Below are 25,294 nucleotides of genomic sequence, written 5' to 3' on the forward strand. Positions count from 1 at the left end.
TTTGAAGAGCTTGCTTTAGTGATCATGGTTTCATTGATTAATGAAAATTTTCTTGGTATTAAAAATTAGAAGAGAGGGATGCCTGGGTGGCTCATTTGGCTAAATGTCCGCCTCTTGATATCAGCTCAGGTCTTGATCTCAGGGTCGTGAGTTCAAGCCCCACACTGGCATGGAGCCTCCTTAGAAAAAACAAATTAGAAGAGATAGAAATATGTAATTTAACTCTGAATTATTGATCTTCTTCTTTCAGTATTTGCTCTGAAGTCATGGAAATCTTCATTTTAGAAACCAAATAAACTTATAAGCAAACCTTTCATTTTTATTTTGTAACTGAGAAGATAATTAATAGAATTTCATGAAGCTGAATTGTCATAATCCTAAAGAAAATACAGGCATGGGTTTTAAAGAGAATATGAAATTGTTTCTCTAATTTGTTTTGTGTCTTTTTTTGTAGGCTATAGGTTCCAGGCTGGCTGTAATTACCCAGAATATAGCAAATCTTGGGACAGGCATTATTATATCCTTAATCTATGGCTGGCAATTAACACTTTTGCTCTTAGCAATTGTACCCATCATTGCAATAGCAGGAGTTGTTGAAATGAAAATGTTGTCTGGACAAGCACTGAAAGATAAGAAAGAACTGGAAGGTGCTGGGAAGGTGAGTGAACCTAAATACAACTGCTGATCTAATAGAATAAAATATTCTAATCAGTGTTGTTCTGTTACTACTTACTATGCTTGGAGAATGTTTTTATAACCATTCCTTAAAGCAGTCTCATTGCACTGGAAGAAGATTGGAAACTGAAGAAAAGGAGCCAGACAAATTCTGAGGCTCACAGGCTGACAACTAATTTTATTAGGCTTTTCTCATTTCAAACCATCGTCTTCATGCTCTTCCTTTACGCCCTCTCTCCCACACCCTCCCTCTCTCTTTCTTCCCCTCAAGCAAGCTGAAATCCATTATTTTATTGAGGAAAGCAGCCCCATTTAATTACATATGTTGAGGGGGAATTAAAATATGGAAAAGTCCAGGTGCCTGGGAGGCTCAGTTGTTAAGCGTCTGCCTTCGGCTCAGGTCATGATCCCAGGACCCTGGGATCGAGCCCCACATCGGGCTCCCTGCTCAGCGGGAAGCCTGCTTCTCCCTCTCTCACTCCCCCTGCTTGTGTACCCTCTCTCGCTGTGTCTCTTTCTAGCAAATAAATAAATAAAATCTTTTTTAAAAATGTGGAAAAGTCCTAAAGGTATTAATTCTATCAGGCTTAAATTATTAGCATTCCTTCCTTTTTATCATGCCCCCTGCTGGCATCTTATTTCTGTTTATCTTTACTCTATAATGGATAGTGCTGCTACTACTACTTTTTCTTCTTCTCCTCCTCCTCCTCCTCCTTCTCCTTCTCTTCCTACATACTTGTTTATTTGTTGTTGTTTTTAAACAAATACTTGTATGGCATTTACCTTGTTTCCTCCACAATGTTTTACTCCTCATTGTGACCCTAAGAAGTAGGCTCTATTATTAGTTCCTTTTTCAGCCAAAGCTGAGGCACAGGTGGGTCATGGCCACAGTGCCTTAGAGCTGATAAGCCTCAGAACCAGGATCCAAAGTTGTGCCTCTGTGAAGAAACAGGGAGGTCTGCTGATGGCCAAACAAATCCGATAGCACATGGTTTGTATCATTGCGGAAATACAAGTGGTCAGAGCATGACCGACCCCCAAAACTGGGTAGGGATACATCTATTAGTGGACCCTCCAAGGTTCCTAAGAGTTGGGGCAGGGACCCAGAAAGATCCAGTGGCTCTGGCTCTCTAGGCCATGTGTCTGAAGTACTTTGTTTTGGGACCAGGCGCCGCACCAGAGAATAAAGAATGATGAAGAGGGTACTTCTTCATGGAGGCTGATCATCACCACTGACACTTTGTCTTCTACCTCCCAGACATCTCCTCAGACTTTTTATCCTGTTTCCTTAGAATTCCTTCCTGAATTCCTTTGGACCAGTTTTAGTGCTTCCTAACTAGTGTCTATGGGAGAAAGACCTCATGTGAGGCTTCCCTTCAGGCTATCAGAGGCCCAGTCTCGAGCTTCAGCAGGCATCAGGTTGTGGGTTGGCCCCTGTCACATCGGCCCCTGTCAGGGAACATGTTCTGTGACCAATCACTTCATTTCATACCCTACTGTCTTGTTTTTTCTACCTGTGGTGTTGACTTTTCATGTGAGGAGAAGATGGAAAAATCTAGGACAAAATGTATAAAAAGAAAATGTATTAATATTTAGTAGTTTCATCATTTCCTGAGGGGTTCAGAATGTCCCAGAGAGGAGCCTCAGGTTGTTTAGAGGAAGAAGGTGATCGAGATACTCAGTTATAAGATAATTCATTAGACATCACAGGTTAGCACTTCTGAGGTGGCCCATCAGATTTAAGACTCTTGGAGTTCTGTCCCAGGGTGGCAAGGAAGTGGTGCAGATGGACATGGGTATGTGCGAATGTGGCAGGTTCACTGAGCAAAGGTCGGAGGTGAGATAAATGCTCTCAGTGGTGTTTCATGAGACTGGCAAAAGCAGGTAGGGAAAGTGGTGGTTGCAGGACCGTCCGGTCCATGTAGTTTTGAAAATCAACTCCCAAAACTCCCCATTCCAACGTCTGCGTTGGTGGTATAGTGGTGAGCATAGTTGCCTTCCAAAACTCCCCATTCCCAGGTTACCACTAAGTATTTATTATATGCCAGGCATCATGTGAGGAGCTCTGCATGCATTTTCTCATTTGATACTCTTAATCACTCCTTTGAATTCTTCTTATTAGATGATAAAACCCACAGTTCAGAGAAGTCAGGTAACTTGCCCAAATCACACAGCAATAGTTCTAACTGATCTCCTTGCTTCCACTCCTTCCTTTCTTGTCCACCCACTTTCTACATTCTTCTCACAGAAGTCACACTGATCTCTTACAAACACAAATAAGATCACGCTAACTGGTTACCAACTTAAAACCCTCCAGTGGCTTCTGACTGATCACACTTGGAAGAAGATCAACATTTTACCCTGGTTTATAAGACTCTGCCTGACCCAGCCCCCTCTGACAACTTCTATGAAAGCATCTTTCACGACTCTCTCCCATGCCCACTCCGCTCCGGCCTCATGGGCCACCTTTCAGTTCCTGGAACATTCCAAGCTGGCTCCCTCTGATCTTCCCATGGCTGGTTCCTTTATATTATTCAGATCTCAGCATTATGACATCTTTGGAGAGGCCTTTCCTGACGCTTGAATTAATTCATGACACTTCTCAGCGCTTGATGTTTCTCTATTTCTTTGTTTATTGATTAGTAGACTGTCTTCCCTACTAAGACAAAAGCTCCATAGGGAAAGGACTGTGTCTGTTGGTTTGCCCTTACAGGGACAGAGCAGGCCCAGGATTCCAGAACAAGATTGTGTGGTGGCAGCCTGCTCATAACCTCTACCCTGCCTGTGCTCTGTAGATTTCCGTCACATTATTATTGACTAGTGAACATCTTAATAAAATAGATGCTTTTTCCTTTTCAGACATAAAAGCCATAATCAAACTTCAGTTAATTTGAGGATAGGGAGAGAAGTGCGAGGAGGGTTTTTTTTTCTTCCTAGAGAAAAAAAAAAAATTTATATATATATATATATAATTTTTCTTCAAAATTATTTAGCTTATGATGGCTACTGAAAAAAACTCAATGCTATTTACTCTTCTCATATTAGAAGTTCTCTTTCCTTGGAGCACCTGGATGGCTCAGTCTGTTGAACGTACGAGTCTTGGTTTCGGCTCAGGTGATGATCTCATAAGTTGTGATCTCGTGGGTCGTGAAGTTGGAGCCCCAAGTCAGGCTCTGTGCTGGGGAGTCTGCTTGAGATTCTCCCTCTCCCTCTGCCCCTCCCCTGGCTCTGTCTCTCTCTAAAATAAATAAATAAATCTTTAAAAAAAAAAAAGTTCTCCTCATAGTGGTTACTGAGTTTCTATTTAAAACTCTTGGAGAAAATGAAGCTGTGAGGATGCAGAGTACTAATTAAGCCTTTTCCTAATTGCTTCATCATGAGGCAAGATAAAGATGGTTGTGAAGTGATTACTATATTGTTTTACTCACTATGCGAGGTCTGTGACTCATAAACTCACTTGTATTGGGCTGTTTACACCCTCTACGAAGTGATCACATTTACAGACCAAATCACAAACAAAACACACTTGCCTTAGAAAATGGTGCACAGAAAATATTTCTTAGAAACCACATTGAAATTTACAGTAAAATCTGTTTTTCAGCAGACTTTGTTATAATTTGTTGAATTTCCTTACTAATGCAAAGAACATTTCCGTTTGTTTGGAGCATTATCACTGAAAATATTTCTAACATGGGTCTGAACAAGGATTGTGTGCGGGTTTGACTGTTGCAGGCAAATTTGTTTCTCTTTTTATTCTGTACTGTTCTGTACTGTTCCTCTTTTTGTTCTGTACTTTTAGGATTTTCTAAAATGAATGTATATTATTTTCATAGTGTGTACAGATTTTTATAAAGTATTTTAACATGAATTGAATCTGGACATTTTCCTATCTTTGTCAGTAGTTTATGGTAAACATAGGTCAATATTCTTGGCCTAGTCGGGTCAGAGTATGATATTTTTAACTTTATTTTTTAAATAAGTTTTTGTTTTTAAGTACATGGTATTATTGTTTTTCTTCTAATAGCTCTTTGCATTACTCTTTAAAACTGACTTATGTTGTATCAAATATTTGCTTTTCTCTTTGAAGTTAGGTAGTTTGTATAGGATTTAGTAAGAAATAAGTGAGGTTTCATGTTTATGATTTTTAAGCTGTAAATCATTCAACTGTAAATGAATGTGTCCTTATTAGAGTCACTTCTAAACATGGGGCACTTGGGTGGCTCAGTCTGTTAAAACATCTGACTCTTGATTTCGACTCAGATCTTGATCTCAGGGCCGTGAGATCAAGCCCCATGATAGGCTCCGCGCTGGGGGTGGAGCCTGCTTAAGACTCTCTCCCTCTCCCTCTGCCCCTCTCCCAGCTCTAAAAAAAAAGAAAAAGAAAAAAAATCCATTCTGACCAGTGTACAGACCAGAGAAAGGAAGAACATCTTCATAGAAGAGTGATTTCCCTTACTCACTGATTTATAATTTAGACTTACAGTTTTAAAAGTTATTTCTCTTAGAATTACAGAGTTAAAAGGGACTTCAAGACCCTCTTGTCCATCCTCCTCATTTTACATATGAGGAGACCAAGACACAGAGAGATATTTCAAAGTCCCATGGCTGATGCAAGCTGAAATCTCATTTTGTGCACTGGAAGTTTTCATGTTTTCCACAGCCCTTTGCCCAGACTCCAAGAGGATATATTTGTCCTAATTACAAAGACTTGTTGGAAGTTGTGTTCAATTAAAACAATAACTGAATGAGAGAAACTTTCTGGAAAACAAATGGATGATATGTGCCATGTTTCTTAAGAATTCGTTTATCCCCTTTGACCTCGTAATTTCACTTTAAGAACTTCTCTCAAGAAAATAATTTACTTTGGACAAAGGTTTATGTGTAAGGATGTTTATCACAGCATTATTTTTAATAGGAAGAGAATGGAAAACCTTGTTCAACTGTAAAGGAATGCTTAACTGGCTGGGATATTGTGTGGCCCATTAAACATCTCATTATTAATGTATATTTAATGACCTTGGAAAATGCTCTTGATATTTATTAAGGTAAAAAATAATGATGTAAAAGCCAAAAAGAGAATTTGGTCCCAATTTTGTTAAGTACATATATGCTTAGAAAAAAATATATATATAAGCTAATATATAAGATACACATATATGGAGCTTTTTATTTGCCTTTTTTATCTTTTCAGTATTTTCCAAATATTCCTCAGTTGTCATGAATGATAATTATAAAGAGAAAAATATAAGCATCACATTTAAAATATATGTAAAATAATCATAAACCTAAAATGTGACTGTCATAGAAGAAAGAGCACTGTGATAAATGTAAAATACTGAGTTCTCAGGTGAATTTTGCCCCTATAAAGAAAGCAATGTGGCTTTAGCTAAGTGTCCCCATCTGTTTAAGCCTTAGCTTCTCTCTCTATAAAGAGGAGACTGAATTCGCCAATCTTCTTTCCAGATCTAAAATTTGATTTGATAAATTAGTTTCAGTGAAGAAGCCCATAGGTCATAATAAATGATACGTAATAATAAAATTAATTTTATTAATCTCTTTTATGGAATTCACACTGATCACCACTATTCATTCACCTTTGTGCCTGGGGGCTCTTTGTTACAGATTGCTACTGAAGCAATCGAAAACTTCCGAACTGTTGTTTCTTTGACCCGGGAGCAGAAGTTTGAATACATGTATGCACAGAGTTTGCAAGTACCATACAGGTAATAACCACTGAAGAGTGGGAGGGGAGTGTGGGGAGGCTTATCAGTCATCAGATTTGTTTTCAGAAAGGTTACTTTGGCCAGAAGGTAGGGAACAAGTGGAGAAGCTACTAGAAGGGGACCAACTGGGAAGCCCTCGTAATTATCCAGGAGAGAAATCACAAGACCCTGACCTCTCCGAGGTAGATCCTGTAACAGCAGGCAACTGATGGGAAACAGAGGGGGAGAGGATAGACAGACAATGACTCTCTGATGCCAAGTTTGGGTAATGATGCGATTATTTGCTCTCAGTGGGGCTGAGTTCTCTATGGAACCTGAAATGTGATGCATCTGTGGGGCCGGGGCAGAGGAGGTGGTGCTCCTTGAGTATGCCTTTCCTTTCTCTCTTGAGGCTTCTCTAGTGGAGAACTTCCGTATTTCCTTTAATGCACTTATCCAGTGACAGTTCTAAAAAGTAAGCCCAACCTCTCTGAGTCTCAGTTTCTTATATAGTAAAAGGAGAGAGCTGGACTTGGTTGATGGGTTTTCAAACATTTTTTTAAAATAGGAGTCTTTTTTTCTGAAGATCTTTTCATTTGAAATCCCAATATATGAAACAGATGGAAATGGAGTTGACGTGGTTGAGGCAGAGGTAGGAGGCCCACAGGGCTGCCCACTCACCAGCCTGCTCTCACCTCTGCATCACCCAGGTCAGGTGGCTCAGAAAATCCACCAACATTGACGCCTTTGTGATGCCTTCTCTCACTCCCCCAGAGAGTTCAGTGTGTCCTCCTTTCTTTCCCTAACATGTTATTTATAGGGTACCTTCACTGCATAATTACAGGCAACTTGACTGGTGGGTCCCCAAAGACAAGAATATGAGTGATTGCTCTGTGTCACCAAGCATGGTCCCTGCAGCTTGTAGGTGTTAGGTAAATGTGTATTGAATGAACGTTGACTCTAGAGTGCATATATTTTGTATGTGCAAAGTGGGGGGAAAGGGAAGGAACTTCCATTTATGAACCCCTAACAGGCTCTTCATGTTTTCCTTGGCTTATTTTAACTTTACCTCAACACTTTGAGGTATAGTTAATCCTCTATTAGGAAGTTTCCTAAATTTTCACAAGTAGGAAAGTGAGGACCAAACTTAACTTTTTTGGAAACTGAACCCATTTTTGTCTGCCACGCCCCACTGCTGATCTAGCAAATGTTATGTTTTAAGGGTTGAGCGATGAAAGTCAGGTAAGTTTCATTAATGTCTCCTTTCCAGAAACTCTTTGAGGAAAGCGCACATCTTCGGGATCTCATTTTCCATCACCCAGGCAATGATGTATTTTTCCTACGCTGGCTGCTTCCGGTTTGGTGCCTACCTGGTGGCAAATAGATTCATGAACTTTTCGGATGTTCTGTTGTAAGTACTGGGTTAATATTGGCAGTTGAACTCTAGAAATAAAACTGAGGTGAACATGCTTCATGCCTGGATAGAAAACCTTACTGTAAAGTTTCATAAAGAGATTTTGGTGAATCAGAAGGTGGAATTTTGCTGGAGTCTCTGTGTATTATCACGGAAGTACCCCATTTCTTTTGCGGAATCAATGACTGCCCCTCTCCCCAGTGCTGACTCATACATTTGGCCTTTCTGAATCTGTGGCTCAGTGGGGTAGTGAATCAGTGAGAGGTTTCCAGGAGGTTTTGGCATTTGGGAAGAAGCCTAACCCTGCACCAAGGGCCTGGCTCTTTTTAAAGAAGTCTCTGAACAGAGCAGCTAAAGAACAGGTGTGGGACACTGAGTTCTGCAAGCCCTGGGAGGTTCTAGGATAAATTCGCTTTCCTTGATACAAGAAGAGCAACTAGAAGGTAAGAGCTGACGAAATTCAGAAATGACAAAGGAAAAGCTAGACTGGGATTTCTGTTCCCTTGCTATGAATGCAGAAAATTGTACTTCAGGGGAAGACAGACCTGAACTTAATTATACTTCTGAAGTACTCAAATGTGCAGTTGGGTAGTGAAAAGTATGTATAACCTTTCTGAGCATCTAGGTTTTGTGATGGGTGAGACTCTGCCCTTTGATAGCATACCATCATTAGTGGTAGTACAGTTTTACATTTAAACCAGAATCATCTCAGCCTGGCTAATCTAAGGTGTTAGTGTAATGTTTCCATTCTATTGAGACGTTTGCTTGTGCATGGATTATAGTTTGCTCAGGACGACCTCAACAGAGGATTTAAAATTTCTACCTAATACCTCTGTCTGACAAATGATATGCAGGAACTATTTATGACTTGGACCAAAAGATCAAAACTAGGCATCATTGTCATTGGGGCTTCGATTAGATAATTATTTGATATATTGCTTTACTTCAAGGTAAGGCATTGAACTGATGAAAGTTGCTGACACATGGGCATTTAGATTGAGAAAATCAATCTTCCAAGTGAAGGAAAGGAGAGACCTGTCTGAAGAGTAGTCCATTTTTAAAAGATCTCACAAGAGTAAATGATGACAAGTTGGAGATAAACCATTTGTATAATTTTCTAGAGTCCAGGGGAGAGGATGTGATGGGCTCACAGTATTCTTCTGGGAGGGTTACCAAGTACTATGTTAGTTCCAGGCCCACTGTACACACACACACACAACGGAATATTACTCAGCCATAAAAAAGAATGAAATCTTGCCATTTGCAACGACATGGATGGAGCCAGACAGTAAAATGTTAAGCAAAGAAAAAAGTCAGAGAAAGACAAATACCATATGACTTCACTCATCCGTGGAATTTAAGAAACAAAACAAATGAACATAGGGGGGGAAAAAGAAAGGCAAACCAAGAAACACTCTTTTTTTTTTTTTTTTTAAAGATTTTATTTATTTGACAGAGAGAGAGACAGCCAGAGAGGGAACAGAAGCAGGCTTCCCGTGGAGCAGGGACACCGATGTAGGGCTCAATCCCAGGACCCTGGGATCATGACCTGAGCCGAAGGCAGACACTTAACGACTGAGCCACCCAGGCGCCCCCCAAGAAACACTCTTAACTACAGAGAACAAACTGGTGGTTGCCTGAGGGGAGGTTGGGGGGGGAATGGGTGAATTCGATGATGGGGATTAAGGAGCTCACTTGTCCCGATGAGCACCGGGTGTTGTTCGGGAGTGTTATGTTGACTACCTGGATTTTAAATAAAAACTTGGAAAGGAAAAAAATATTAAAAATAAAATAATAAAAAGGCATATTGAGAAATGTGTCCAGAGGAGAGCAACTGGAATGTTGAGAGGGAAAGGATTTACCAAAGAAGCAAAGGGCCTTTTTGACAATATTCCAGATAAGGGCTGGATTATGCAAAAGGATGTACACTTTTCTTCCATTTGAAAAAGAACTTGTTAATAATAGACTTAATCAAACTTGCTACTTCCTAAAACAAAGGATGGAAGCCGACTTAGGGGAAGTTGCCAGGGAACAAACATTGAGAACTGGACTTGATACCCTGTAGAGTCCTTCCCAGCTTTAAGCTGCTATGATTCTCATGTCATAGGTTAAGCATGTGGATTGCATCTTGCGAGGAGCATGATACCTGTCTCTCTAAGGAGCTCACTCTTTGCTGTACAGCTCCCATGTTTCCTAAGAACCCCAGGTAATTTCAGCACCACTGCCCATATCTGTTATTTTTTTTAATAGTTGACACACAATGTTGCATTAGGTGTGCAACATAGTGTTTCAGGTGTGTTTCAGGTGTGCAACATAGTGATTCAGCTTCTCTATACATTGTGATATGTTCACCACAAGTTCAACTACCATTCCTTACCATACAAGGCTATTATAATATCATTGACTGGATTCCCTATGCTGTACCTTTTATTCTCATGATTTATTCATTCCCTAACTGGAAGCCTGTCTCTCCCACTCCCCTTCACCGATTTTGCTCACCCACTCCTACCCCCTTCCCCTCTGGCAACCATCAGTTTGTTCTTTGATTTATAGGTCTGATTCTGCTCTTTGTTTATTCATTTATATTTTTAGATTCCACATGAGTGAATTCATATGGCATTTGTCTTTTTTTTTAAGATTTTATTTATTTATTCAACAGAACAGCAAGAGAGTACAATCAGGGGGAGCAGTAGAGGCAGAGGGAGAAGCAGGCTTCCCGCCGAGCAGGGAGCCTGATGCGGGGCTCAATCCCAGGACCCTGAGACCACGACCTGAGCTGAAGGCAGACACTTAACCATCTGAGCCACCCAGGCGCCCTGCATTTGTCTTTTTCAATCTGACTTATTCCACTTAGCTTAATATCCTCTACGTCTGTCCACGTTGTCGCAAATGCCCCCATCCATTATTGACTGCCACAATCACACTGCATAACAACCAACATGAAGGCCCAGTGACACACAATAATAAACATTCATATTTGCCCACAAGTCTGTGGGTCAGCTGGGCAGTTCTGCTGCGCTGGGTTGGACACAGCAGATCTTTACTAGGCTCACTCGTGTGTGCGGTGGACTACAAGCCAGTTGGCTGGAGCTCACACAGCTTGCCTCCATCTGTGCCTTGTCCTCTAGCAGGCTAGCTGGGCTTGTGGTGGTGCCGGGGAGTGAAGGCACACAAAGCCCCCCGAGCCACAGGCTTCAAACTGGCATCAGTCACTCCCACCACATCCTGTTGGCCACAGCAAGCCAGATTCAAAGGCTAGGAAAACGAATTCCCCTTCTTAAACAGAGGAGCTGCCAAGTCACATTACGAGAAGGCGAGGAGAGAGAAACAGATGAAAAATGGGGCCATTTTACAATGTATTACACTGACGTGAACTGTATGAGGACAACGGTTTGTTTTATTTTTTAACTTCTGTTTTCCGTTGTGTGAGGCAATGCCCTGTGGTTGTAGAACTGTCAGCTGTCTAGCATTATGCTCCTAACTCTGCACATGCTTTGTCTGTGTTTTTGCAGGGTATTCTCAGCTATCGTCTTTGGTGCCATGGCGGTGGGGCAGGTCAGTTCATTTGCTCCTGACTACGCCAAAGCCAAAGTCTCAGCAGCCCACGTCATCATGATCATTGAAAAAACCCCTCTGATTGACAGCTACAGCACAGGAGGCCTCCAGCCGGTGAGTTTGATGTTTTGACGATAAGATACACTCCTAACGGATGAGTGGAAGTGTTCTAAGAGGAAATTTAATAAAATCTGTGGGGTTTTTTTATCTGCTGGGAATAAAAAGAAACCTCCTAGATCACGAGGTCATTTTAATAAATGCTAATCATGTATGTTAACATCCAGTACTTTTGTATAACAAGGCTACTAAGGAGATAGGTAATACTGCCCAATTTATAAGCAAATCCTGTTTATCAGGTTTTATTATGTGTAGGTTACTGTATTCTTGGGGAACATATTTGAGTTAGCATATCTGTGTTGTATTAACAATACATGCTATAAAAACACTGACTCTTTTAGATCTTATGGATTGCATTCCAGCAGTTCCAAATGCAGCCTAATTGTGATAAAAGTTCACCGTCTTTGGATACCTAGTGGTAGAGGGGGTTCTCTGTACAGTGAGTTTTCGGGATTGCAATAATCATCTTTTTGTTACTGTTCTGATCTTAGAATACGTTGGAAGGAAACGTGACATTTAATGAAGTCGTGTTCAACTATCCCACTCGGCCAGACATCCCCGTGCTTCAGGGGCTGAGCCTCGAGGTGAAGAAGGGCCAGACGCTGGCTCTGGTGGGTAGCAGCGGCTGTGGGAAGAGCACGGTGGTCCAGCTCCTGGAGCGGTTCTATGACCCCTTGGCTGGTACAGTGGTGAGCACGGTTTCTTACCTCATTTTAACTTTTTCATCATCTAATTATATTTAATGTATTTAATTCTTGACTCTAAGCCATAGTTTTCCCAACCTTTAAACAACAGTCTCACTTAAAGTCTGACGTCCTACCTATGGACTCCAAGCTGTGTCTTTCCCAGGCAGCTTCTCCAGCCTCTCTCAAACTGCCCCTCCACCCTCCTTCGCGAGCAGCCTTTTTATCACCCCTCTCCCTTCCCTTGGCTAGGTTCCTGCTTACATGAGAAGATCTAGCAAAAAATGTAAGAAGCCAGAAAGATAGAGGAGGGGGAGAGGTGCTAAGAGAGACAAGTAAGGTGGGAGCCAAGGATGGGGACTGTTTCAAGAAGGAGAGGGTAGTCAGCAATGACAGATGCTGTGGACAGGTAGGAAGATGAAGCCTGAAAAGACATGATAGGATTTGGCAAGGAATGGGCTACTTGTGACATTTTAAAGTATTCTCAGTAAGTGGGGTGGTGGTGGAATGAGTTTAGTGTGGCTGAGGCACGGCAGGAAGGGGAAGTGGAGATTGAGTGCAGACTATCTAGAAGATCAAAGGTGAAAGAATGACTATCAAGAACAGCAGTGTGAGTGAGGAGGCAGAGTCCAGGGGAGAGGTTCAGGAGGGGGAAATCTGGAACATTTTTATGGCTGAGGATGAGATAAAATCATTAAGAGAGGGTATTGAAACACCTTCTAAGGAAAAAAAAAAGCGAGATCAACAAATTTAGGGAGCAGATAAAGAATATAGAGGGATTCCCTTTCCTTTCATGAACTAAAAGAATAAATGAAGGGTCACGTATATTTGTTCAACATTCAACAAACATTTACTGAATGCCTGTCAGGGACTATCTTAGGTCCTGAGATGAGATAGGAGTCATGAAGGGAGTGGTGAAAGTTTAAATGGCTACAAGAAATAGGAAAAGAATCAAATTAGGAAGGAATAGAAGAAATTTTTATTATGTAGTTATGTAGTTATTGGTTGTACTCAGAGGTGCTATTAAAAATATTTAACGACAAGGGGGCCTGGGTGGCTCAGTTGGTTAAATGTCCCGAGTCTTGATTTCGGGGCAGGTCATGATGTCAGGGTCATGAGATCAAGCCCCACATTGGGCTCCGTACTGGGCATGAAGCCTGCTTAAGATTCTCTCTCTCGCTCTCCCTCCACCCCTCCCCACGCTTCCCTTTCTAAGAAAAAAAAAAATTAACTACTAGAATGTCATGGGCAAACAGAATGGACACCTCTTCTGTAGTCATATTGATGCCCCAGCTCCATATGGGCCCCACTTGCATTAATGACTGTCATGAAAATAGAGCTTTCAACCTATAGTCCAGGGCTCTTTTTAAATTCAGTCACGCTTAGTCATAAATATTTCTTTATTGTATTCTGTTCGGTCTGTTTCTTAACAGCTACATAAGTTTTATCGCTTATTTTTACTTTCTTATTTTATATTTTCTGTGAATTCTGATTTTATGCTTCAGTTGTGCTGTTAAAGTTTGAACAGAGGACTCTAAAGAAGAGACAAAAGAAGTAATTGCAGAAGGAAATGTTAGCTCTCAGACACTGATTATGGCCCTTCACAGATGTTGAGTAAGCAGTGTATTAAATGTTGAGCTCTAATGAATTATAGGTTATGATGTCTGCACTCCAAGACTTTACCTGAAGAGATGGGGCATATACTTCCATGAGTTACATAAAAGAAGATAGGCCTAGAGCTGGCTCTTAAGGGATAAGTAGAGCTGGTTGCCTGAGAGTGAAAGAGTGAGCAGTCAGGAGGATGTCATTTGATGCAAGAGACAAACTGAGGGTTGCTGGAGAGGAGGTGGGTGGGGGGATGGGGTAACTGAGTGGTGGGCATTAAGGAGGACACGTGATATAATGAGCACTGGGTATTATATAAGACTGATGAATCACTGACCTCTACCTCTGAAACCAATAATACATTATATGTTAATTAATTGAATTTAAATTTTTAAAAAATTTTAAAAAATTTAAAAAATAAATACTAAAAAAAGAATAAATAAATTTGAAGTGGAAAAAAAAAAAGAAAGAGAGATAATGTGAGCTGTGGTTGATAGTTGATTTGCTCCCTATGTCCTTATAGCCTATTTTGGCTGAAATAGCAGATTTAATGAGAGTTGTGATTCTTAAACTTTTAAATTATAACCTATTTAGGAAGAGCAAAAAAAAAAAAAATCTCATGACCTCGCCACTGCACTCATAGTCACATGTGTTAGTTTAGCACTGCTACTAAAGAGAATCAGCCTCTGCCTTCCAGATTTTGCACAGTGCATCTCGCTGGTAGAACCACGGTTACTTCCAGAACCAGAAGGGAATCTGGGAAATAGTCTTTAGCCTTCCACTCCCTTTGTATGTGGAAGGGTAGACAGAGAAGAATATGGAAATGAATGCGGAGTGCACAGGGCAATAACCGTCTCAAGACGGTACTGAAAACGCAAGGAAAACAACGTGTCCTTGTCTATTGTAGGAACACTGTTACCTGCTCCTGTACATTTATTTGTGCTAGAGCTTTGAAGTACTGCCAAGTGGTCATAGCAGCCAGCATTCTTAGCGGAAGTGTCCTTAAGAAGCACGAGTAAATGTGCCAGGTTTTGTTTATGAATATCAATTAGTACCCCTTAATAACCCAGTTAGTAGGTGACTAGTAATTAGTTCTTGTTGCCATGTAAAACTGAGTGTGGATCTGAGCATGATCGCTCATAGTAACTGAGGAAAGATGGGACCCTGAGGTCAGGACGTCCTCATGAGCATCAGTGGGCCTTGAATGATACTTTGAGACATACTGACTGGAGCTGTGGTTCTTGGAATGACTAAAGAACACAGCCACCCTGGCTCATTCCACTCCGTCAGGATCTGGCCTGTTAATTTTTACAATTTTCCCAGATGGATTCTGATGCCAGCCATCGTTTGAGAACCACGGAACTGATAAATTTGAAAGGTGTAGGTTAAATTGTGGAGAGTGTTGAAAAGTGAAGCTGCTGGGTTGTACAGAGGGGGCGTTCCAAGTTTTGTGGGGCCTGCAGGTTATACGTTTCTAGGGACTCTACTTAAAAAAATACAAAATTATGAATGTAAAATTAGGCACAAAAGTGAATATTTACTTCTAACAAAACAAATCACAACAAAATATTGAAACCTTAAAGATTCAGGTCCCTTTTCTCATTTATACATTTATTTATTTGAGTGGGAGAGAGAGTGAGCACAAGAGAGAGCACGAGTTGGCGGAGAGGGAGAAGCAGACTCCCTGCTGAGCAAGGAGCCCGGACCCTGGGATCATGACCTGAGCCAAAGGCAGACGCTTAGCCGACTGAGCCACCCCAGTGTCCCTCAGGTCCCTTTCCTTTTTAGGCTGATACATAAATACTCACCTGGAAGAGCACCCTGACGTCAGCCTGGCCTCCCTCCCCCGGAACACAGTTCAGCTGTCAGCAGTTACCTGCAGTTCAGGACCCTTGAAGCCAAACTTCATTACCTTCCTGTTAAATCGCCTCTGATCTAAGTCTTCCCCGACCTTTCCTCTCTCCCCTCCAGTCTATCACATGCAGAAGTCCTGTTGTCATAGTTTGGGTATTACCAGGTGGGCCCCTGAGCTAACATGGGGCATTCCTCTGTGAGGGAGGACAGAGAGTATTTTTCAATTATAAGGCACTTGTGTTACCAAAACCCAACCTATACTGTATAAATTCAATCCTAGCTCCCCTGGTTACTGTGTGATCTTGTGTAAGTTACTTAACTTTGCTCATTTTTGAATCTGTAAAATGGAGATTAAAACCACACCTACCCCAGGGATGCCTGGGTGGCTCAGTCAGTTAAGCGTCTGACTCTTGGTTTCAGTTCAGGTCAGGATCTCATGGGTCGTGAGATGGAGCCCCAGGGTCGCTTAGCGGGGAGTCTGCTTGGGTTTCTCTCCCTCTGCCCCTCCCCCCACTCACCACACACACTCTCGCTCTCTAAAATAAATAAATAAATCTTAAGAAAACAAGAAAAGACACAGCTACCTCACTAGAGTTGTTGTGAAGATTAAACAAGAGAATGCATGAGACATGCTTATCACTGGACCTATAATGTAGTCAGTGCTCAATAATTTATCTGTAATCATGATTTCAGAGTAAATACGTAGAGCAGAATAATACATATTTTTAACATTTGATTGTGCTAATGAAGGCAGCAGTGCATTTAACGATCTAAGATAGAGATAGCTAGTCATTTAACCTGGTTTTACCTTATTATTACCAAGGTGTTTACTTTTCTGGTTAAGTTTTATTTAGGTCAGTATCTTTTGAACAGTGTTCACCAATTCCCCAAATATCCTTGGTCTTCCCTCAGACCATCACCCGTGCCTCAGCCAAAGAACCTCTGCATTGGTGTCTTTTACATTTAGGCTTCTAAACATGTTTTCTCTACAGAAAGGATGCTTCAGCTAGCACAGGCTTTAAGTATTTGCAATTCCAGTGCATCATGTGGGCATGAGGAGGGCCAAGAGTGTTACTGTATTCAGCGTGATAGAGAAACTCATTAAAATGTGATGGGATCCTTCACATTTGTCTAATCATATTAGTTACGCAGTGTCTGTTTGCCTCCCAGGAGCATAAGCTTGGAGAAAATTATGCTACTCCTTCCCTGAACTTTCCATTTCTCAAGTACAGTGTTCCACCTCACAAGATCTGCTGTTTTGCCACATTCTTGTATGGTTTTTACTGCCTCTCTCCACCCTCTACTTCCCACCTTCACTTAACACTGTAAGGAAGCCTAGAACATAGATGCTGAAAGAGTCTCCATGGCAACTGGGCTGGGTACTAATAAGGTCGTGACTGTGTTTCCTATCCCTGCGCTTACCAGCTTTACAAACAGGAGCTATGTTCCCACGGCAAAGACTGTACCTTACCCCTGGCTAGCTGTCTCCCGGGGACACCCAGCTGGGCACATGGGATCCAGAGAGTATATATAGCGTGGTAGACACTCACCAGCACTATGGGAAAAGCCTGAAGCTGAGTCACTTGCTTCTTCAGAGGGGATGAGTAGCTCTCTCACTTGAATACCAGTTCTCTTGCAAAGTAGATCTTTTGGGCAGACTTATGTGCATCCGAGCAAGGCTAGAAGGAGCACTCCCCAGGCTCCTGCAGGGTAACCCCAGGAGCCAGGTCATTAGAGAAGAGGCAGCTTCTCCTTCCTATTCCGTTGGCCCAACATTGTAGATGTCTGTCCATCATTTCGGCCGCCCAACCTGCGTCCAGCCACTGTAGTTTTAATGACAGCGACACAGAGTTACCAATCTGTGGTAGTCTTGGAGCACATACGTAGTGCCCAGCACTGTGCTGAGTGGGATCTAGACATGATCTCATGCAGGCCTCAGTTCTATGAGTTTAGGAATTATTATCATAATTCCCATTTTACCCGCAAAGAAGCTGTCAGAGAAATTAATTCATTTCCCCAGAGAAATTAATTCATTTCCCCAAGATCAGCAACTACATGGAGATACAGGCACCACTTTCCCACACTTGTTTTCCATTTAACTGCTGCATCCCATTCATCCAAAACCTGGTTCTTAGAAACCCGACCTGCAAACCTACTATGTGCTCACAGTAGTTACTGATTTCCAGTCTAATCTCAGCTACTTTTCTTGTGAAAAACTGATATGTAAGAAGAAGGATGCCAGCAAATTTCATGGTATAAAACCGTACAAACTTATTATCTTACAAATTCTGGAAGCCAGATGTCTAGAATGGATTTCACCAGGCTAACGTTAAAGTGCCACCAGGGCGGTGTTCCTTCTGCAGGCTCTAGGGGACCGTTCTCTTCCTCTAGCTCCGGGCCCCTTCCTTGAAGCCAACAATGGCTCATTGAGTCTTGGTCATATTGCACCGCTCTGACACTGTCCTGCCTCTCTCTTGCACAGTGAAGGACCCTCATGATTACACTGGGCCCACCTGGATCATCCAAGATCATCTTATTTTGAGATCAGCTGATGAGCAACCTTATACCTTAACTCCCTTTGCCATGGGATGTAGCACTCAGAGGTTTCATGGATTAGAATATGGGTATCTTGGGGGTGGGGGCATTATCCTGATTACCACATGCATATATCGGAAACCAGGGTTAAAACAGAAGGAGCATGACAGTTCATCAGAGCATACAATTATGACCTTGTTCAGTTGACTTTGACAACCCAAACTCAACAGAACAACAAAAATGTTGTCCCATGGTAACTTGACAATTTTAGTGTACGAGATAACGATGCTGATGTTGCTAAATTAAAAATGTGCCGGTCCTGAAGTTACCTATGTACTCTCGTTTTCAGCTCATTGATGGCAAAGAGATAAAACACCTGAATGTCCAATGGCTCCGCGCACACCTGGGCATTGTGTCCCAGGAGCCCATCCTGTTCGACTGCAGCATTGCGGAGAACATCGCCTACGGAGACAACAGCCGGGTCGTGTCACAGGAAGAGATCGTGCGGGCGGCCAAGGAGGCCAACATACACCCCTTCATCGAGACACTCCCTGATGTAAGTCTTCCTCCAAATTAGGAGCCCAAGAGCCTGTGGCAACCTCCCTGGCCTGCACTTTGATTTCTAAAGGGCTGGTTTTCCAAAGGTGAAGAGAAGTGAGCCACCGAAATCACACGTGTATACAACGTCTCGCCGTACTTCCTATCCCCACTTGATACCGTGTTTGCGTGACCACCCCACTGGCTCCCCCTGTGAGCAGGCCTGACCAAAGAGTGCATATTTGGAGGAAGCCTTTCCCTCTGAGCCTAAGTACAGCACCCACAGAAGCAGGCACCAGCCCCTCCACCCCCATTTCTCTCCTGACCTTCCTCCTGCCTCCTTGCTGCTCTCTCCCAAGCTGCAAACCTACCTCTGTGGAGTCGGGCCAGGCTGGGGAACTGAACCCATGTCAGAAAGAAGGCTCTCCCTCAATAGAGCCGAGCCCTTGGAGTGAGTGTGGTATTATGTAATCTCTCATCATTGCACATTTCATGGCCCCCAAGCTCTGCTTATAGGGCTGATTCTCAAAACCTTCCTTGGGGCTCCCTGAGCGGTTGTCCATGATGCCCCCTGAATTCTTCCTGGGAAATTAGATAAAAGGAACCTCTTGCCCTCTCTTAAGCCCCTTAGGTGCTGCATTTTGAAGTCACCTTGACCTGGCTTGTCTATACGCCCTCCCATTATCACCAGTTAGTTTCTTTATAATAAGGAAACACTCCTCAAAAATAAAGCTCAGTAGACTCAAACCAGCAGGGAAGGCAATTTCCTTATGGGGAAGGATGGTGATACCAGCTGGCCCTAACTCTTTCCCAAACTTCCTTTTCTTGAGGCTCTTCTTCTGATAACTGCTGCCACTACATCATAGACCCCCAGGAGGAGGAATTGTTCCTTTCCCCTCCATTTAACCTTCTTGCCCAGCTGTGGATAATCGGTCTTTCCCAAGGCTAGAAAACTTGAAAGATAAAGCTTCAATCCCTTTACTAATGATCTCAAAGTATGGGCCTGAACCATCACATTAGAACCTGCTGGATCAAAAACGTTGGAGGTAGAGTCTAGCAATCTGTGTTTTAACAGCCCAGATACCAGGCTGCAGTGTGAGCACCACTGGGCTAGGGGTTAACAAAGACAAACACAGAGAGTAAATATTAACTTGCTTATTAAATATACCTTGCCCCTCTGGCATTCATTTGTCTGCCACAGGGACCCAGCCTTTCTGGGCCCCCGGTCTTGAGCCCTGTTTTCTGACCAAGGACCCACTTCTTTACCTGAGCGATTCCTACTAGAATTTAGCTCACCCTGCAGGAAGCCATTCTGGTTACTGACTTCCTTCAGGGTTACAGCCCTGCCTTTACCTGCTGCAAGAGGATCATATGGTCTCAGTGCAGCCTGGGAACCCCTGCCCTCACATGGGACACACAGTGCTCCTGCCTCCTGAGGCACCTGCGGCCCTGGGGTCCTGGGACTCCACCTGCAGGTGCAGATCTCAATCTGACTGCTATTGAACTAGGGCAACCAGATATAGCCAATAAAAATAGGCAATCCTATATAGAACATAAATTTTTAAGTGAAACTCTGGGGGTCAGAATCAGAGCCCATGATTTGACTAAAATTCCAGCCTGGCAAGGGGCTGAAAATGATGATAGTATTGTTCTCTAGGTTACACCTGCTGTCACGTCTTGTTCCTGCTCTCCCCTTCATATCCTTTTAACTCCTGTCCCTGTCATCCTATTGAGTAGTTAATGACAATTATCTACTGTGGGACACAATATGTGAAGAACTTTGGGAGAACTCTAAAATCAAAAAATTAAAAAAGGAGATTTTAGCTTTTAAAGTTAGATATCAAGATGGAATTCCTTAGCATCCATTAAAATTTTTGAAGTCTTAGAGATTTATAAAAACAGATACCCGAAGGCTAGCTAGCATCCCAAGAAATGGCTTCCCTTCCTGACTTCAGTATAGAGAGCACCACCTGCTGGTTGTAAGTAAAATGAGCTTCATTTATTGCATAGCCCGTTCAAGTCCGATTTCCTTCCTCGAACCAAACTTGTCCCAAATGTAATGAAACCAGAAGACTGGAAGAGACTAACATTGTAACAGTATTCTTCCTCATAAAGATATTGACTTGTTTACACTAAAACATAGCTCTCAGACCAAAATGTTTATTTTATTTTTTTAAAAAAATTTTTTAAAGATTTTTATTTATTTGAGAGAGAGAGAGAGAGAAAGAGAGTACATGTGAGAGCACCAGCAGGAGCAGGAACAGAGGGAGAGGGACAAGCAGACTCCCCCCTTAGCAGGGAGCCCAACATGGGGCTCGGTCCCAGGACCCCAGGATCATGACCTGAGCTGAAGGCAGATGCTTAATGGACTGAGCCACCCGGGTGCCCCCCCAAATGTCTACTTTCAAGAAGAGAGATCAGACCTGCCATTTAGAGCTACATTTTTGATGTTTAAGCCTCTATGAGCCCATTCGTAGCTTCTGAACCAAAATTTGTCTGTTTATGGACGTAGTCATCCTATTTTCTGTGAGCAAACTCTTTTTTAGGATTATCAGTTCTCTGTTTCATAATAACAAAACCCTATTCACAGAAATATAACACCAGAGTAGGAGACAAAGGAACCCAGCTCTCTGGGGGCCAGAAGCAGCGCGTTGCCATAGCTCGTGCCCTTGTTCGACAGCCTCATATTTTGCTTTTGGATGAAGCTACATCAGCTCTGGATACAGAGAGTGAAAAGGTAAGCATTTAAATTGGATTCATCACCCTTGAATTGGTTGTCCTTAAATGCTTCTGTCTTCCACAGTAGAGAACAAAATTCAGCCCAGATATGTTGTTACTTACATCAGCTTTCCGCAGAATGTGGGCACTTTCTGTAGCTGTTATTCAGGAGACCTAAGACAAAATAAGGAAAATCAGTCTTAGAGCACTCAGGCTCCAAAAAATAGCCTTGGATCAGTTTGTATTGACCAAAGACGCCATGTTCAGGAGGCCACTTTCCCATTTCTACCAGTGGCATCTCCAACTCTAAAGAAGTGGGAGGTTAATACACTATAAAAGCTGACTCTACCTTAAGATAAATATTAGTAATCATTTTCAATTGGAGAAAAAGTTGACTATTCAGGTATCTGAAAGACAAATTAATTCTTTACTAAAATCCCAAAATTCAAGGAGCCTGTGTTCAGCCTGTGCTCAGTCTCCCTGGATTTGCTATAGAGCTGGACCAGAGGGTGGCTCTGAAGGATGTTGTGTGGGTGGGCACACCAGTAAATGTCTTCAAATGATTGCACAGACTGTATTTATTGTCATAACTTCAAGAGTAGATGACTCCTGCCTGAGAACTAATCCAGACTAGGATTCCCTTATCTTCCAATACGACAAATTCTTTGCTTTGTGAATTCTGTGATATTTCACTGATCCTGTCATTAAGGAAGGACCTATTGTTGGAAGATTGTGGGCCTTATTATGGAGGAGGAAGGGAGAGGACAGTTTTTATCAGAATTAATTTATGTGGTTATTGATCAGGTTGTCCAAGAAGCCCTGGACAAAGCCAGAGAAGGCCGCACCTGCATCGTGATCGCTCACCGCCTGTCCACCATCCAGAACGCAGACTTAATAGTGGTGTTTCAGAACGGCAAGGTCAAGGAGCATGGCACGCATCAACAGCTGCTGGCTCAGAAAGGCATCTATTTTTCCATGGTCAGTGTCCAGGCGGGAGCAAAGCGCTAGTGAACTGTGACCATAGGAGCTGTTAAATATTTTCTAATATTTGTGTTAAAACATGGCATTTAATCAAAGTTAAAAAGTGAGCGCTTACTGGAAAAACTCTGTAGAATTACCTGTTTAACATTTCCTGCCACAACCGAAGATTATTTCACCAAGGTCAGAGTCTTCAGATTTTGTAATTAAAGGAACCAAAAGAAACATTATCAAATGGAATAAAATACTGGTGTTAATTGCATTATAAAACTTATAGAATAATTCAAAGTAGACTTTGTTAATAAATTGTATAGTTTTTGTTTACATTTTCTTATTTGTAACTTACTGCCTTGCTGAAAGATTATAGAAGTGGCAAAAAGTACTGAATGTTTGCATAAAGTGCTATAATAAAACTAAACTTTTATATGACCGGAGTCATCTTTTTTTTTTTTTTTTAAGATTTTATTTATTTATTTGACAGAGAGAGACACAGTGAGAGAGGGAACATAAGCAGGGGGAGTGGGAGAGGGAGAAGCAGGCTCTCCGCCGAGCAGGGAGCCTGATGTGGGGCTCGATCCCAGGACCCTGGGATCATGACCTGAGCCGAAGGCAGGCGCTTAACGACTGAGCCACCCAGGCGCCCCATGACTGGAGTCATCTTGTCTAAAATGCTTGTAAATACATCATCTCCCAGTTGGAATATTAAAGATTAGTTCTGCATTTGAAAGACTTCTTTAAAAACTTCCATTAATTTTTGTGAGAATGGTTAAATAGTGTAAATAATTCCCATTGCACATGTCTTTTCACAGTGGGTCCTGCTGAACCACCAGTCTTCATTCTTTGTGGATGTGATCCTGCTGGTTCTTGTGTTTCTACATTATGGTGGCTCTCAAACCAACCACACACATCACTGCAGAATTCTAGGGGTTGGGGTAGAGCCCAGGATGTGCAGTTGTGAAGTGTATACTCTGATGTACGTCAAATATTTTGCCTTGCTCTTATAAAGGGCTCTTACAGGATTTTAATATTTCTGCACTTTAAAAAATATAACAACTCTTATTCTGTTTTGATAAAAAAGACACAAGCTGGGGGTAGTATTTGCCATATTTATTGCAAACAATTGCTATCCTTACTATCTAAAGAATTTTAAAAGGAAAAAAAAAATGCTATCACCTCCAAAGAAAAATGGGCAAAGGACATGATCGTGACCAAAGAAGAAATATATTAGAAAAAAAAAAAAGAAGTGCACAATCTCAATAATGCAAGAAATGTAGATTAAAAGAAGATACTCTGGAGGAGTAATAGCAGCCTCATGGGGAAATAAGATTTCCCTTGTTTTTGTCCTCCCCCCTCAACGACAATAATTTAGCATCCATCAACAGACAGAAGTGCCTGTGTGGGAGCTGTGGGATCCAGCACCATAAGCCAAGGGTCCTGAGAAAAGTCTCACCCACCTGTGTGTTGGGTAATAGGCATACAGACTTTGGTCCTGGCTATGGACCCTGTGAACTGGCTCCAGGGCCTCTCAGCCACAGCTCTAGAAAACACTGTGTTAGACCATCACCCATGGATGAGAGAGCTTTTGTAGAAGTCCAGGAGACCAGAGGAGAAGTTCCAGCAACAACAACAACAACAAAAAATTAGAGCAAAAAATTCTAGTTTGAATGCATTGGAGAGGGTAAGAAGAACGGTTTGACTTGACTTGTACCACTCCTCTCCCAGGGCAACACAGCTGAGGGCCCAAGAGGGATCTTAGCCCCTGACTTCTCTTGTGGAGGGAGATGAAAGCATGAATGAGTACCTGGCTTCCCCAGCTGTGCAGAATGCCACCAAAGAGGTTCTTTTCCTCTTTCCTCCTTTCCAGAGTACTGAATCTTGAGCTGCATGACTTCGGGGGGGGGGGGGGGGGGGGGGCGAGGGCAGTGGTGGGAAGAAACTGGAAAGCAGCAGATAGGGCTCTCAGAGGGCATTGAAGAGATATGGATCCTACCAACTGTGTCATAGACTCTATCAAGAAACTCAACTACAAACCATGGGGAGTACCTTGCCTGCAGATCCCCTCAACTGACCCATGGAGTACCCCAGTGCTCAGTGTTCTCCACTCACACGCACATAGCCCCTGCCCAGTCCTGTGGCTGGTTCTTTGTACAAGTTCCAAAAGTGGTGGCAAGAGCAAGGCTTGGCAGACAGCTAGTGAGCACACACAGAAGGTTGGCCCGAGTATGTGGGTCAGGGAAAGGCCACAAACTTGAGCTTTACAGCAACCTTTGGTAAAACGAAAGGAAGGCGGTCACTACATGGCCTGGTGTGGAGTCAAGAGAAGACACATAAGCTTAAGAACTCTGCCAATACCGGGAACAAGAAGTGTGCATCAGCTGTATTCATAGAGGGTCTGATGATACCTTCAAGTTACTAGAGGAGCTGATGGAAGTTAGGTCTCTCCTGAAGCCAGTGATTAAAGACTGGAGGTGACTGCTACTTCATATAGGAAGACAGCAATGCAAAACTTCACAAAACATGAAAAAAACAAGGAAGCATGACACCATCAACGGATCACAGTAGTTTTCTAGGAACTGACTCCACAACATGGAGCTCTGTGATTTATCTGGTAAAGAATTCAAAATAGCAGTTTTAAGGAAACTTGATGAACTTCAAGATAACACAGAAAGAGAATTCAGCAAAACCAGGAAAACAATACATGAGCAAAATGAGAAGTTTAACAAAGAGATAGAAAATTAAAAAAAGAAACGAGCAGAAATTCTGGAACTGAAGAATACAACAAATGAAATGAAAAATGTAGTAGAGATCGTTAGCAGAAGAATAGATCAGTCAGAAGAAAGAATCTGTGAGACAGAAGACAATGACTTTGAGACAATCCAGTCAGGGGAGAACAAAGCAAAAAGAATGGAAAAGAGTAGGGA

General features: G+C 42.3%; 1 protein-coding gene across 1 annotated transcript in view; it reads left to right on the forward strand.

The window, feature by feature from the left end:
* Positions 1-22,802, forward strand: part of ABCB1 (ATP binding cassette subfamily B member 1) — a 125,883-nt gene extending 103,081 nt beyond the window's left edge. The window contains exons 21-28 of the mRNA XM_032402254.1: positions 455-658; positions 6,298-6,398; positions 7,648-7,788; positions 11,304-11,460; positions 11,955-12,152; positions 18,490-18,696; positions 21,268-21,414; positions 22,200-22,802. Of these exons, the coding sequence (XP_032258145.1) occupies positions 455-658; positions 6,298-6,398; positions 7,648-7,788; positions 11,304-11,460; positions 11,955-12,152; positions 18,490-18,696; positions 21,268-21,414; positions 22,200-22,403 (1,359 nt within the window). The 3' untranslated portion in view covers positions 22,404-22,802. The remainder of the gene's footprint in view (positions 1-454; positions 659-6,297; positions 6,399-7,647; positions 7,789-11,303; positions 11,461-11,954; positions 12,153-18,489; positions 18,697-21,267; positions 21,415-22,199) is intronic.
* Positions 22,803-25,294: the final 2,492 nt, after the last annotated feature.

The sequence above is a fragment of the Phoca vitulina genome, unplaced genomic scaffold (genome assembly GCF_004348235.1).
Source record: "Phoca vitulina isolate PV1807 unplaced genomic scaffold, GSC_HSeal_1.0 scaffold4, whole genome shotgun sequence".
Taxonomy (NCBI): domain Eukaryota; kingdom Metazoa; phylum Chordata; class Mammalia; order Carnivora; family Phocidae; genus Phoca; species Phoca vitulina.